Genomic DNA, 15,978 nt, shown 5'->3' with positions numbered 1-15,978 from the left:
CACTTACCGATGTTCGACAGCCTTCGAAGGTTAGCGTCTGTGCTAAATCAACGGCGTGGATCCCCCTGATTTCACAAAATGATGTCACAGGAATCGCCCATTCCAAGAATTTCGGGTGGATTCTAGGAATTTTGCGTTTAACTTTAGGAATTTTATCTTCGATTTCAGGAACTGCGCATGTTAAAATAGCTTCTAGAAGATTGAACAGTTCATGTCCGTGCTAAATCGCGGAGCATCGCTCCCAGAACCGGCGGTTTTCTCGCACGAAGTTTTGAGGTAGCCCCTTGCCCCTCAAACAAAAACTTCCAGAACCTTCGACAACTCCCCTCCCTCCCCAACCCCGTGCATGTTACGGGTGGCAGCCGATTTGACCTCGAACGTTACCCCGCAGAACTGCGTATCAAGGAGGCAGCCCTCTGGAATGTAGCCGCAATTCTAGGAACTTTTACTAGAACCGTCGGTAATTCATGTCCATACCAACGCGTGAAGGTTGTAAGGAGGATTCCGTCATACTTCTACCTTTCGATTGACAGCTTCTTCTTGAGCACTCTAACAAATTATTTGACCACTGTACAACTAATACTATTCCATTAAAAAATAATAATGAATGGTTCAAAGTTCCCCTCGCAAATTGCAATATCGTACTGTTCGCATTATATGGTGACCGCGCGATAAATAGAACATCGGGAAAAGACACTATTCTTTTTAAGACTTCGAAAAATTTTTAATGCTCGAATTATGTATATGTTCTACTCTAGCGCTCACGAAAGATCATTATATTAGCGCAATGCGAATTTGTAATAACTTTCTCAATGAGATTAACATGACCTTTGAAGCTGGTAAATTTTCGAATATCATGCCTAGTGCAGTAGCTGATATTATTGATTCACATTATGTATTCAACTACGTCTGCATAGAGTTAGTAATAGTCACAATACTCGAGTTAATAAAGAGTGCATTGAGCGTCTAGATTGTAGTTTGATGTACTCTGACTATAGATTTTAAATTATTGATTTTATTCCATTATCCTTATTCTTAGCGTATTTATGTTAAATTATAAAAGTATTTGTGTGAAAGATAAGTTAAATTTTTAATATCCTAAATAAAAAACATTGAAATATATATTGTTCATATTTTTATTTATATAGATTTTACACTAACGTAGATCCCCTGACTCCCTTCGCATGCTGTTTATCTTTATTTTCACCTAAAATTTTGAAAGAGTATAATTTTGCTGACAATCCTATAAATTCGGTCGTAATTTTCCCATTATTTTCGTTCTTCATTAAGCCTAATACCTTTTTATTAGCTAACGGCATGCCGTAAACTTTATTTAAAGGGTAGTCTGGAGTATCAAAGTTGTACAAGTCACGTTTAATGTATTCATATATGTCGGAAACTTGAAAGTGGTATAACAAACTATCTGCGTCGATATACATTAATTTAGCTAGATTACCAAAGATATTCTTTACGTAATTGTAATGAAAGTCATAAATATATTACCTTGAAATGTCGAGAATAAAAAATCTCACATATATCGGTTTATTGAATATAATTTTCATCCGATTTAATTCGATAATTATCATATCTTCGTCAAATACGGTGCAGCTATGAAGATTTGATTTAACTATTCCATTTCTTAACGAATCTAACGTCTTTTGGTTTTCTAACATTTTCCATTGTTTTACCGAAAACTGCATTATTCATAAGTTTGTAATAATACTTTGCGATACAATTGCGATAACTTTACGATCTGCATATAATGTTCGCTTTATTGCACCAGTATCCGCGTGGTGGGGGGGTCCACAACTGTATCGCAGGGGGAGGGGAGAGCTGGTCACATGGATGAGGGGGTGGCGCCATAGTGCAGTGCGGGGGGGCACAGCGCGATGCGCTCTATGACTCATAGGGACAGTGGTGGGGGTTTGTTATGACTCCCATAAGTGGTGTGTATCTACTCACGTCCATCACATTTTTTACACGACAGATGGCGCTGACTGCATTACCTTCTTTACCTATTTGTACCTACATCCGGCTGAATTTGCAAGGTATAGTTACATGAATCCAGTTACATGAAATTTCCACTTTATAAATGAATATACTATTATAAATATTCTAATCAATACCATAACAGATTGACTGCTGTAGAAAGGGAGGATTATTTGAGCCAATTATTAGGAGAGGAATCTGCTGAAGAAAATGATTACGCAAAGGATAGCGACGACGAAGATTGGATTCTGTTGTCTGAAGGACAATCGCAGGGTTCGGAAAACTCAGACCACGAAGAGACTGGTATTATACAGTTTTGTTTTTGTATTATGTACATTATAAGTTGTACATAGCGTACTTTTATACACTTTTAGTGGGAGATCGAGAGAGCGAAGCAGAAGACGCAGACGAGGATGTTGATGAACCGGTTGAAAGTGAAGAAGCTAGGTTGTCGTTGGATCATGCTATATTTGTTACAAGGGTGCATTCAAAAAACGAAGGAAAACGCGAAAATCATGTGTGGCTTGTCAAAAACCTGTTTGCGATGAGCACGCAAATACAATTACCAAGTGTAACGAGTGTACTCAATAAAAACTCATTATGAGTCCATTTTTATAAATATAAATCACAATAAATTGTTTTCAAACTAACAATATCAATATTTATTTATTTACTTTATATTCCTTTTCATCTTTTATTATTATTTTTAGTTGTTAGGTTAGAAATTCAATACGAGTAATACATTGAAAAATGTGGGTACCCCGGTACCCCGGGTATTGAACAAGCGTATATTCAACTTTATTTATTGACATTTCTGACTTTTTTCTTTTTTTTTCAAAACTAAATACATAAATCGATGTGAAATTGACGAAATAACGAGGATGTGAAAGGAATTGTGGATATTTTGTCAGAAAGATAAAAAATTATAAGTTGGAAAACGGAAAAGGGTACCGGGGTATTGACATAAGGGTAATTAGAAATTTCCATCCTTTCAAAGCGTGTTTTTCACTCTGGCTGTAATCAATTTTCTTGCATCTTTCAGGAAACATTCCAAGTCCTTATGAGAGTACGAGATAACGTTCAAGGTCAAAACCGTGAGGGCTGCCGTCTGAAATCTGCATGGATTCTAACGTTCGAGGTCAAATGGGTTACCGGCTGAAGGCTGTCGTCCGAAATCTGCACGGGTTCGGGGAGGGAAGGGAATCGCCGAAGCTTCTCCGGGGTTGAGGGCTAAAGGGCTGCCTCAAAACGTCATGCGAGAGGGCCGCCGGCTGTGGAGCGATCCTCCGCGATTTATCACGGACACGAACCATCGAATTTTCTGGAGCTTCTCGATGTTGCTCAGTTCCTGAAATCAAGGGTAAAATTCGTAGAATCCACCTAAAATTCCTGAAATCGGAAACCCCCGTGACGTCACTCCTTGAAATCAGGGAGATCCAGGAAGTCGATTTAGCACGAACGCGAACCTTTGAAAGTTCTCGAATGTCGGTGTTCGGCCCTGATGGTGCCTTGGAGGACAGACAGCTTCGGTTTTCATACGTACGTAACCAGCGAGGTACTTCCACAGATATGTCTGGTACATGTCAACCAATTTTATGAGACTTAAAAAAACTGCAAGTCTTCGCTGACTAACCAGCGCCCTTTTTCCGTGCATTGCGTAATCGGGAAACCGAAAGCCTTTGTCCAGGGCAAATTCGAACACAGGGCCCTATTCCAAGAAAGGGTCTAAGGCTTGGCATGCAGAGGACTACCCTCTCCCCTGTTCCTAAACATTTCGTACACGAGGATCTTTTAAAATTTGGTATAGAGTTAGTTATACTTCAGCTTCCACTAAGAACAGATCACTGTACAAACAATAAAAAAGAGATACATCAAAACAATCAAATTATTATTCCAAATTGATTGTCATTATCATTAAATCCAAACCAGTTGGCGCAGTTCACGTTCCTCTTCCTAGTCCAGAACCCACGAACTTATACTACTTTTGACCTATCCGACATTTTGTTCCGGATCGCGCTACCTCCGCGTAGCTGAGTTACTCAAGGGAGATACGTAGGAAAATTGTCTTGGAGTGATACCTGGCTCCCGCTTGAAATTTAGCCCCTAACAGCAATAATGAGTATTTCGTTGTTTTTAGATTCGTTAACTGCTGGGTTTCCTAGGACGCGTAGGAATCGTGTAAGTTGTGCGCCAGTCAGAGTCGTACTTCTCGATGAGGCTAGATCGCGAATAAAACATCGTCACAATATTCAATGTCACGATAGCCCATTCAATCTTCATTATACTCTGATCGTTTGTCCAGATTGACGATCACAATAATTAGTAACAAATATCGTTTTTTTTCAACTTTCTATTTGATAACCTCACACTATACGAAAAAGTTGCAATTAATTCCCACTCATGAGCAATTTAATACTAAATCTACAAATATTTTGATAATATTAAAACAATCTAAATATATAATTTGAATATGTATGAGTTATCGTTACGATTGTGGCCATCACATTAGCCTAGGGACTCATTTTACATGTTACAAATATGCCAAAGGCTGCTCCATGTTGGAAAGTGTATGTAACAGTATATTTACAGAATTTTCTCTAACTTCTTCGCATTCTTAATCTAAGCTCTCTTTCTGAAACTGTTGCACTCTGACACAATTTCTTTGCTATCGTCTGGACGCACGCATCAACCTTCTGTTCGAATCGTTTTAATAGATGTGGATTTAATGTCGGGATATTCACAAAACCCAGAAGTTTGTTGACATGAGAATTACCCACGCCACCATGTCAAGCCACTGAAAAGAAATAGCAACACCTTAGACGCGAAGCGGCCATTTTCTATTTTAAAAGTACTAAGCATTGTGATACATCTCTTGAAATTGGACTCTAGTATTTAGATATACAATGTTTCTAATAATACTCGCCAAGAACAACTTTTAAATAAACATTATAAAGTGTTTGCTTTTGCTTCTTATTGTCATGTAGTTTACTGGTCGGTACAGAATTAAGAAGAAGACAATGTTAATAGCGTACGTAGAACACAGATGCTAATCATCTATCTTCTTTTTCGATATTTCCCAAACACAATGAATGTGCGCAATATGTATGTACATTGCATGCTACCCACGAAAGTATTCATATCGGCAATACATAATTCAACATGCAATGCCTAAAACGACGATTTGTCTATATCTATGCTTCTACTTGAGGCATAAACTGTCTAAACTCTCTGCCTCTTTTTACCACTTTCCACTTGAGCGCATTGTTTCTTATAAATCTTCCGTACACACTTCTTTCCAGCCAAAATATTTTTTAGTAGGACCGATATTTATTTTTGCGAAGATGGCATCACTCTATGGTTCTACGTAACATGACATAACATAATGGCCCTTTGAGAATTTAAGTTATAAACAATTACGTCCTGACGCAATACAGCTGCCAACCTTAACATTACCGTATACCGTTATTTACAACGTTACCAGATCTTCTTGGGTAAGTTTAGTAGATTTAAAGGATAAAAATTAATTACATAAAATCATATAAACACTTCATGCAACCATGGATTATTTATGAAAAAATATTTTTGTAAATATCTATAAAAAGATAGTCAGAAAATATACGTTAAATATTAAGATTATTTTTTCCTAGACGAGCGATAACAGCAAGTCAGCCCAAAGCAAAAACAGAATAGTCCCCCTGTTCTTCACCCCCGAAACCTAAAACCCTTAACAGCCTTAATGAATATCAGTCAGATCTAATTGCAGAACTTAGGAAGCTACTAGTCGTTGCCTTAGTCTTTTCACTAATCAGCTATTCTAGTATTGCTTATTAAATTCTTTAAATTCATGTGTTAAGTTTATCCCTACCCTTAACCGGGATAAGCGTATATCCCTTCGTTTTGCTCAATTAGATTTCTTGGCCTCTAGACAGCGTTGGTCTTACTCGTTGGGTATATTCACATACAAGTTATTAAAAACAGGCAAGCCCTCCTACCTAGTTAGCACTGTGGTGCTTGCTTCCTCCATGAATCACTGCATGTTTTGTAGAGGGAATAACCTGATTGTCCTTGTGTACCACACTCAATTTTATAGGCAGTCTTTTAGCGTTTCCACGGCCTTTTTCTGAACTACCTGACTCTAGATATTAAAAACTCTCCTTCTCTATATTCCTTCAAAGAGCGCTTGCGATGTCACCTATGCTCAAGAACAGTGGCGGCTCGCAACTAAAATTAGTGGGGGTGCTGCTCCGAAAAATTGTTAGCCTTTGTTTTAAAATTGTGTAAAAGGAAACAAACATGTATAAAAAAAATTTGGCTTAAGGATTATACATATATTGTACAAGTATAAAGAAAGAATTAAAGAAGAAGGACTCATTATATTAAATGTTATCGATAATATTAAATGGAAATAGGGGATGCTGCAGTTCCACAGTGCCTATTCGCCAGCCACCACTGGTCTAGGACCTCCAGTTCGACCGACTAAATATTGTCAGTAAATCAAATCAAAGCCGCATTAAGAACCCATACCCCAGGACGCCCATAAGCGTGTTCCACTGCTGATGCGAGCCATAACGCTTTCAAATTAAAAAATTTCAAACTTTCAATATCAAATTTTATTACAAAAATCAGCCGTTACAACCGACCGAATAGACCAACAATAGACCGAAGCATCACACCTGAATTTTGTAATACGAACTTTTTACATTCATCACCATTTTCCTTTGAAGCTTCAGAGAAGTCGATAAAATAAAATTCTTATGACGTTTTTTTTAATTTAGCATACAAATTTTAACTTTCACAAAACCCTAACTTGAGAACTAAATTTTTTAAGGGTATGATTATTCACTCTTAAAATGGGTTAAAATCAAAGAAGTTGGATTTCAAAACAAAATGATCCATACTGTGACGTGGTGATACGAAGTATGGTCCATCTAGGAATTACCATAAAATAAATAAACAGGATTTATCAGGACGGACAGTGGATTCGGTGGCATTGCAGTTAGAGTCCTGGCTGATAGGTAGCGGGTTCGATCCCTGATCAGAAGTTTCAGTTTTTCGGAAATTCCTAGTCGTTCAGGGCATCCGTTGTAATACATTTCTTGTTAGGAAATCGCAATGGTCTAAAGCTTTCACGGCATCGCAGCGATTTTTTTCTTTAACATTCTTATTTCTTATTATTTCCTTATTATTTATTAAATTTATCTCTTAAAAATCATCATTATTAACATGATTAAGATAAGATGACCTTACAACGTGTTTGCAAAACATTCACCAAAAAAACAATGTATAGTCGATTTACATTTACCTTTAAAACTCTACGCAACATCCGTCAAATAAACTTATCCTCAAAATTCTTAGTGATCAAGTTACTGGTTTTTTTCAGAATTAAAATTTGTATGTTAAATTTATAAAAAAAGAAATAGCCTAAACAAAAAATGCTTTGGACAAAAGATTCGTTTTTTCCCACTTAGAATAAACATTTGCAATAAAAAGTTGGTATTACTATTTTTAAAAAGTTGACTTTGAAATGACCTTGAAAACCTCCACAAAATGAAAACTTGTATTGCCAATATGTTTGTCCCTTGAAACTCTACAAAGCTCACCCTGTAAATTAAAGAGAATTGCCTAGTTTATGATTAAGGTATAACTGTACCACAATTTATATGATTAAACCATTAAATTTACAGGTAAACTGTAATTACTAATTTTAAATATTGTAAGAAAATGCTAGCACATACCTCGGTTGGTGGATGGGACTTGTGTTACCACTAAGAGGATCCGCTCCTGACATTCTGGATTCTATAATAAAATAAACATTCGTACAGTATTCCAGCTATGTTAATTAGATTTATACACAATTTATCCATATTATGAGGCTTTAACGATGACCAATTCCTCTAACAAACGCAAAAAGTTTCATGTCGCATATTTATCACATAGAACTTATGTGCAACCTATTAATTTGCAGTCGAATACAGTGAAATTTCGATAACTTGAATTTCAAGGGAAACGAAATATGCTTCGAGTTATTGTAGTTTCGACCTATTGAGATTTTAAAGTTAATTTTAAGTTAACGAAGCATTAGAAAATTAAAAAATTCATAGTCTTACAGAGGTTTCTCACGTATTGAAGTTCAAGATATCGAAGTCCCACTATATGTTATAAGGAGGCATAGTTATCGACTGTAACCTCGTGTGAAATAATTCTAGCTGATTATCGACTAGATCATATCGAATAACAAATCCGTCGTTCGCTAAGGTTCTATAGTTTAAGAAGGCTTGGACTAAAGAGAAAGACAGGGCTTCGTCCCTTTCGCCGATAGACAACAGGCCCGATTAGACGTGCCCGCTACCAACTTGGTATTTCACTTTTGAAAATTATTCTCATTATAATTTCATATAATAGTACATTATGCAATAAGGGAGTAAAGTCGTTGATTATTCCCGCGGGTGAGAGTGTACTGCCCGAGCGAAGCGAGGGCAGTAAATCACCCGAGGGAATAACCGACTTTACTCTCGTGTTAATAGTACATTATGCAATGGCTTGGACTAAAGAGAAAGACAGGGCTTCGTCCCTTTCGCCGATAGACAACAGGCCCGATTAGACGTGCCCGCTACCAACTTGGTATTTCACTTTTGAAAATTATTCTCATTATAATTTCATATAATAGTACATTATGCAATAAGGGAGTAAAGTCGTTGATTATTCCCGCGGGTGAGAGTGTACTGCCCGAGCGAAGCGAGGGCAGTAAATCACCCGAGGGAATAACCGACTTTACTCTCGTGTTACATATAGTGCTTTATTCACGACTGAGCTATAATAGCCACTTTATTCCCTGAAAAGTGGAACCAAATCAGCCACCGTCATTATGATGGAAATATACGTTTTTTCAAATATTTAAAAAATTCAAATTTTTTAAATTTTTTACCTTTTCAAAATTTTCAAAAATTTTCAAAATTTTCAAAATTAAAAAAAAATTCAAAACTTTGCGGGAATAAAGTTCATTATTCCCGCAAAATGCGGGAATAAAGTAAATTTGCGGGAAAACCAAATATGCGGGAATAAAATGCTACTTTAGTCCTGCTTTTCAGAGAATAAAGTGGCTATTATAGTTCAGTCGTGAATAAAAATATTTTTATCTTTAGGTGTTAGGGACGTCTTAATATCCGACAGTCATAGTATTGTACACTACACCTTACCATTTGCATATGCCGATATTATTTGGCGACCACAAGGTATCCCGTTAAGAACGCGAGATCCGCTGATATTAGATGTGAGATAAGTCGCTGGATCTATAAAGGAAGTAATTTGTGACGAAGAAAGGAATCATTGGATTAACAAAAACCATGAGCTACGCCTATTTATATTTATTTATAATTGAAATTTACTGATCGATGTACGGGTCATGTGTATGTGTGAGTAGTATCGGATATGCGCGTGCGCGTCATTAGCAATATAAGGATTGGAAACTATGCGTACTTCATTATTTACTGAATTACTTTCTTGTTTGTCGCTCTTTCTATTTGTGATCAAAATTGCACATGACTGGAATTTTTAATAACCGAATACACATTGTTATTTATATTAATATAGTTGAACTGTTACAATATTTTCTGTTGATCGAATAGTTACAATGTAATATGTTACATTCTTGTTCGTATGAGAAAACAATATCAAATTTACATAACAAAAATAAGTGTAACGTGTTACATAGATGAGCAGGAATTAATAGTTTGCATGGAACTTTGTTCAATAATGATAAGGTGAATAAACAATTTTTTATAAGCTTATTTACAACGAGAAAGCTGTCGTCAGCAATTCATAAATAAGATAAGTTTGTAAAAATAACTTCTGGCTTTGATAAAATGAAGTCTTTATGTTTTAAGCACTTTTTTGAAGATAATCATTATTGTCAACACTTTGAAGAATAAAATACTGTGACTTACAATTAATTATAAAAAGAGAAGAAAAAGAAATAAATCTTATAAAAATAATTTTTAATCATAGTTTCATTAAAAAATATTAATAAATATTGAGTACATACCCTGGTTTATATGAAGAAAAAAAGCATAAAATATATAGTTTTTTCAAAATATAAAATAAGGGTTGCAACGCCTTGGGTCATAAACACACCTCATATCTTCGACTTTTTATGACAAATATTTTCCACTTGGTTTTATTAAAAAATATCAATTAGAATCTGACATATGATAAAAAACAATTTTCGGGGGTAAAATTTAGGGGTGGTTTTTATCCCTTTGAAAAATCCTGAAACACCCCAACTGAAATATTTGATAGAGTTAATGGAAACGCTTTTCTTTATTTTTTTGAGCCCATACCCCGGTTTTTATGCAGAAAAAAAGCATAAAAAATATAGTTTTTTCAAAATATAAAATAAGGGTTGCAACCCCTTGGGTCATTAACAAACCTCATATCTTCGACTTCTTATGACAAATATTTTCCACTTGGTTTTATTAAAAAATTTAATTAGAAGTCGAGATATGATGAAAAAACGATTTTAGGGGGTGAATTTCAGGGGTCGTTTTCACCCCTTTAAAGTGGATGTCAGCACAAAAAAAAAATACGTGTCTCTTATTTTGTCGAGTACTACAACATATCAAAAAATTATTGAAATCGGTGGGGTCGGGTTGGGGGGTTTCCTTGTTAGATATAATAAATATGTTACATAAAACTTTATGTTTGCCGGGCCATTAAAGAATGTGATAAGATTCTTGGTCAATAATGTAAAAATCACAGGACCGTCTTATAAAGGCAAAAGTTTGTGCAACAGTCACACTAGCTGGATGTTTAATTATTTGGTTCTAGAAGAATGAATATGGAGACAATAGGAAAGGAGTTATAATAATAAAAAATTTTACTACTGTAATTGGCGGTTTCTACCCAGATAACACATAACGGCACAGTTATATAACACGCGAGTAAAAAGATGTTATAATATATTTGATATAATATGTATATCTTGTAACGTATCTCTTTTTCTTAACTCGACACCGATGGCGAAACACCCGAGAACGAACTATCTTCAAGAACCAACCTACGTTACCTTCGGCCGTTCACCCTTCGCTCATGCACCCGCAAGCCAGGCGGGCGCCAGCCAATACTTTTTCCACCGGGAACTGACGAGCCGATATGAACGAGAACTCTGACGGAACCTATCAGACGAGGCGATAGCTTAACGGATCCTGTCGAGTTTTGTGGACAAGTAAAATCGAGAAACGCAACCATAGGTGCAGATCTTTGGGGTCACGTACAATCAGCAAACGCAACTGGATGCACGAACGGGCGCGCGGTTACGGAAATGCACGGCCGCTCAGGCTGCTAGGTTGAGGTAGAGAGGGTCGGAGTAAAAGTCAGGCAAATAATGCGAGAGACAGAGAGCAACGAATCGGAAATGTAATAGGACGAATCTGAACTATCAATCGAAATCCCTTCACCAATTAATAAATTGGGAGTCCTCACCGGAGCTGGTTCAGCTAATCCGTGAAGGGCGAGAACTGTATCCAAAGAACACTCAGGTGGGCACTGCACTAGGGCACAGCACTACACCTCCGGAATACTCACAGGAAATTCATAGAATTTCCTGGATACCGCGAGAGCGACGCAAGAGCAACGCGAGAACTATACGAACAAGAACTGGCTATACCGTATCGAAACACGGCTAGAATATCTATCAACAGATAGCACAGGAGCGCGAGCCAGCTTATGACACCTCGGTCGATACCCCGAGACGGACTGCTTTGACAATATCAAAATTTGAGAACTAATTATACTGATTGGTCGAGATCCTTATAGCCGATAACTTTTCCATTTCCCTCGAGCAGTCCCTTTAAACTAAATCGAGAGCGTTCCTTAGCGAATCGGTACGTAACTTTTGGAGATCCTCCACGGCCGCTTCTCCAGGGCATCGGGCGACAGCTGGGCACCACATCCTTAACTCGGGCAGGAGGTTCCTTTCCTGCCTTTAACCGTATCAAAAACCTTAGCCCTCCGCCTGGCTTGCGGGTGCATGAGCGAAGGGTGAACGGCCGAAGGTAACCTAGGTTGGTTCTTGAAGATAGTTCGTTCTCGGGTGTTTCGCCATCGGTGTCGAGTTAAGAAAAAGAGATACGTTACAAGATATACATTTTATATTAAATATATTATCTCAGCCCGCTCTACAGCCCTTTGCCCATCTCCAGCGGGGCGCCGGTGTCTCACCGGGGCTTCTGCCGGTCCGTGGAGACGTCTCCGTCGGGTTACTCTCCTCTGCCGAGCAACTCAATACTTCGAGACTATCTCACAACAAATTAAAACAAAGCATTCGGGCACATTGACACAATTGTATGAATCTATCTGAGAGTGTAATTTCTAAGCAGTGGGGTCCTTTTTTTTATCGTAAATTAAAAATTCATACCCGAAAGGGTAAAATAATCTTAGTTATTACTTTTAACTGAAGCAACATGTACAAATCGAGCTGTTGGTTCAGTTGGTAAAATATCACATTCCTGAAATAAAGCATCCCGATAATCGCAGGTTCAAATCTCGCTCATGGCAAGATAGACAGTAAACGTACACTCATATTTTAAAACAATATTTTTCTAATTATACAATTATGTCATTATGTCAATTATATATTTCATGTTATTATTTAATGAATATCAAAACAGTTTAATCAATTGTCTGTATCAATTGTACATCTCCGCGTGAGTAGTAAGGAAATGACTTGGAAAACTGTATATGACCTAGATAGTTTGATATAACTAGTGACTAGACAAGGCATGCGTTAACATTCTGGTCGGGCGCTAGATAAGTTTCCTAGTTAACAACTAAATAGAAGTAAGGAAAACTACGTGGTGCCCGATTAAGGCCGATATACAATTTCTACTAAGGTTAATTCTTAAAAATCTATAATCCATTTTTCTATAGGCAATTAATCATCACTCGAAAAACATGTTAGGCTTTTAACGACACCTTTTATTGCAAATTAACCTGAGTCGCACGCTTTTGCTGTGCTAGGACCTGCCTTACCGACTTCTCTCTTCTCAACTAAAAGATTGTGACTTAATTCCTCATCACAGGCGTTAATATCATCTTTAGAATACACTGTGACAAACGTCTGAAAAAAGTTATTACGACACACTACTTTCGAGTTAACCTTGCCCTTCGACTTTCGTCTTTCAATTTATTCCGACTTTCAAGACAATAGTTCACTGATTTATTTATCTTACGCGTCACATCGAGTAGTGCACAGCTACATGACTTTACGATTTTTGCACAATTTTATGCCACTGTCACGCCATCGATCTTATCCTGCTCCGATCACGGTTGAGCCCTCATAATTTAATTCTTGCAAGATTTTATTAATAATAAAATAAATTGCCGGGATAGTATAATGATCAACAAAGATAAATGACAACGCAGCACGTTCTTTTCCTTGTGTGGTCCTAATGAGAATTAACTAAGGACTTATTTAGCACTTATATGTATACATATAGAGTTAGTCAGTATAAACGCACCAGCTGAAGTTGGGCGCAAGTGGTGGACACGGCAGTGTGGCCTCTCCAAGATATGATAGCTAGGCACAGCTCACCGTGACTGATTCACATAAGCGCACACTGACAGTTCGCAAAGCAATAACTTAGGTTATTGAAATATATCAATAGTTAGGTTCTCACTCAAAATGATGGGCTCTCTCGCTTCCACCAATACCGTAACCACCGGCAAGGACTTTGTGCCGATTCAGTCGATGAGCAAGCAAGACGCTCTTATAGGCAGGTTACGAGCGCGGGAGCAAAGCGCTCTTCTACGTGCTATAGGGACTTGCTGCGCCAACACTAAGAACGAGTAACAGGCTCTCTATCTGTGGGATATTCTTGATAAAAAAATACGTACACATAAAATTGGAAATAAAAATGATTTAAAAATGGTTTTTCAAGAAGAATGGAAAAATATTACAGCTTCCGTTACTTGTAACCTTGTAAATTCAATAGGAAGGAGAATTTCGGCCATCCGAAAAAGCAAAGGTTATCCCACAAAGTATTAATTTAATTTAGTACTTACTTTTTCCCGGAAACACCAAAGCTGTACGAATACTTGTGTCTGTTTCTAGCAGTTTTATTTTCTATTTCGAATTTCCGTTAACCTAACAAAATTTTGTTTTTCATCAATATTAGTAAATACATCCCTAAAGAATACTGCGTTGTTGTTTATTTTTCGCGAAACTTATCATACCAGTTTGAAAACATCAACAGACTCGGTCGAGTCTCGCACCAAGTACAGGCAACTGGCTGTACAGGGTGCAGCGCACCGAAACTGTTTACTCGAGTCAACTCCTTATCCCCCAAAAAACACTTACGTGTAAAAAACTACGCCAAGTACAGGATTGCTGTGAATTCCTCTAACAAAAAGTATTGATATCATATTATTGAGGCCAAGTACATAAGTCACTACATGGTTTCCTATTATATGATCTAGCACTGGCCCATCATTTTAATTATATTTTCAATATTTCCTATAACGTTTTCGCTACTTTTTTATGTTACTACTGCTTCCCGTATTTAATTATGACTTAATGGTGATTTAATAATTAATAAAACTTTAGACGATTCCTTATCGAGTACTACTTGGCGGGTCAGTGCATTTCTTGATATAAATTTGGTACAAAACCAGTACCAATTTTCTATAGAAAGCATATTAACAACAACTCGTCAAAAATAATCACGGTAAAAACTTAATAACAAACATACAGCATTAGAATACTATGACCACGTGCAAAGTAAGTACTTTGGAATTCCTGGCACGGACCCATCAAGTAGTACTCGATAAGGAATCACCTAAAGTTTTATTAATTATTAAATCACCATTAAACCATAATTAAATACGGGAAGCAGCAGTAACTTAAAAGAGTAGCGAAAACGTTATAGGAAATATTGAAAATATAATTAAAATAATGGGCCAGTGCTAGATCATATAATAGGAAAAAATTTCGTGACTTATGTACTTGGCCTCAATAATATGATATCAATACGTTTTGTTAGAGGAATTCACAGCAATCCTGTACTTGGCGTAGTTTTTTACACGTAAGTGTTTTTTGGGGGATAACACTTTATCGTGGTCATTACATGTGAATCATATAAAGAAAAAAGCATCTGGCGCACTCTATAGGATCCGCATTAACGATAACAATTTGAGTGTTTCCACCAAACGTCGCCTTATCACTGCTCTAGTCTTTCCGTTTTACGATTATTGTTCAACAGCACTTACGAATCTGTCTTGTGAACATGAACGCGCGCTATTAGTATCGCTAAACAACTGCGTTCGGTTTCTATTGAGGGTGCCCAGACATTTGAGCATATCACATCACAGACGTAATTGTGGCTGGCTTAACCCACGAAACAGACGATTACAGCTGTTAGGATGCGCCTTCTATAAAGCGCTACATTTGGGCCAATCAGGACTTTTTGCGGATCAACTTAGACTTCGTGATAACATGATTTCGCGTCGTAATCCTCTTCGCACAGATACACTTCATGTCCCTGCTGCCCGTACAGTCGCATTTCAAAAATCTTTCATAATTTCCGGCATACAATTCTGGAACTCGTTACCTCCGGATATAACGTCTGCTACTACTGTAGCAGATTTTCGAAAGCGTTGTTACTTTTACTTGAAGGTACAAGAGGATTGCGAAGTAACATAAATTAACAACTTCGAATTGTATTTGAATGTAGTAAATTAAATTAAATAAGGGTATTTTAATTAGTATAATCCTGTTAATATTATATTGATATATGTGTATTTTTGTAAACTACTTGTCCTATCTCATAATATGCCTATGTAATTTTCTGCCTACGACTCTTAGGGAGTTTCACTCCAGGGTCGAATAAACTGCTCTCTCTCTCTCTCTCTCTCTCCCACTCTCCCTCTCACTCTCCCTCTCCATCTCCATCTCATTCTCCATCTCCCTCTCCCACTCCATCTCCCTCTCCCTCTCCC

The 15,978-nt window shown here is 37.1% G+C and overlaps 1 protein-coding gene across 10 annotated transcripts in view; it reads right to left on the bottom strand.

The window, feature by feature from the left end:
- LOC107274502 overlaps positions 1-15,978 on the bottom strand; it is a 75,005-nt gene that overhangs the window by 48,167 nt on the left and 10,860 nt on the right. For all 10 annotated transcript variants that reach the window (XM_025091876.1, XM_025091875.1, XM_025091874.1 and 7 more), the window contains one exon: positions 7,725-7,785. In XM_025091876.1, coding sequence (XP_024947644.1) covers positions 7,725-7,777 — 53 coding nt within the window. In that variant the 5' untranslated portion in view covers positions 7,778-7,785. Of the gene's footprint in view, positions 1-7,724; positions 7,786-15,978 lie in introns of those variants that run through there.

Source organism: Cephus cinctus, unplaced genomic scaffold (genome assembly GCF_000341935.2).
Source record: "Cephus cinctus unplaced genomic scaffold, Ccin1 Ccin1_scaffold0099, whole genome shotgun sequence".
Lineage (NCBI taxonomy): Eukaryota > Metazoa > Arthropoda > Insecta > Hymenoptera > Cephidae > Cephus > Cephus cinctus.
Note: the sequence above shows the minus strand (reverse complement) of the source record. Positions and strands in the feature narration are given on the sequence as shown.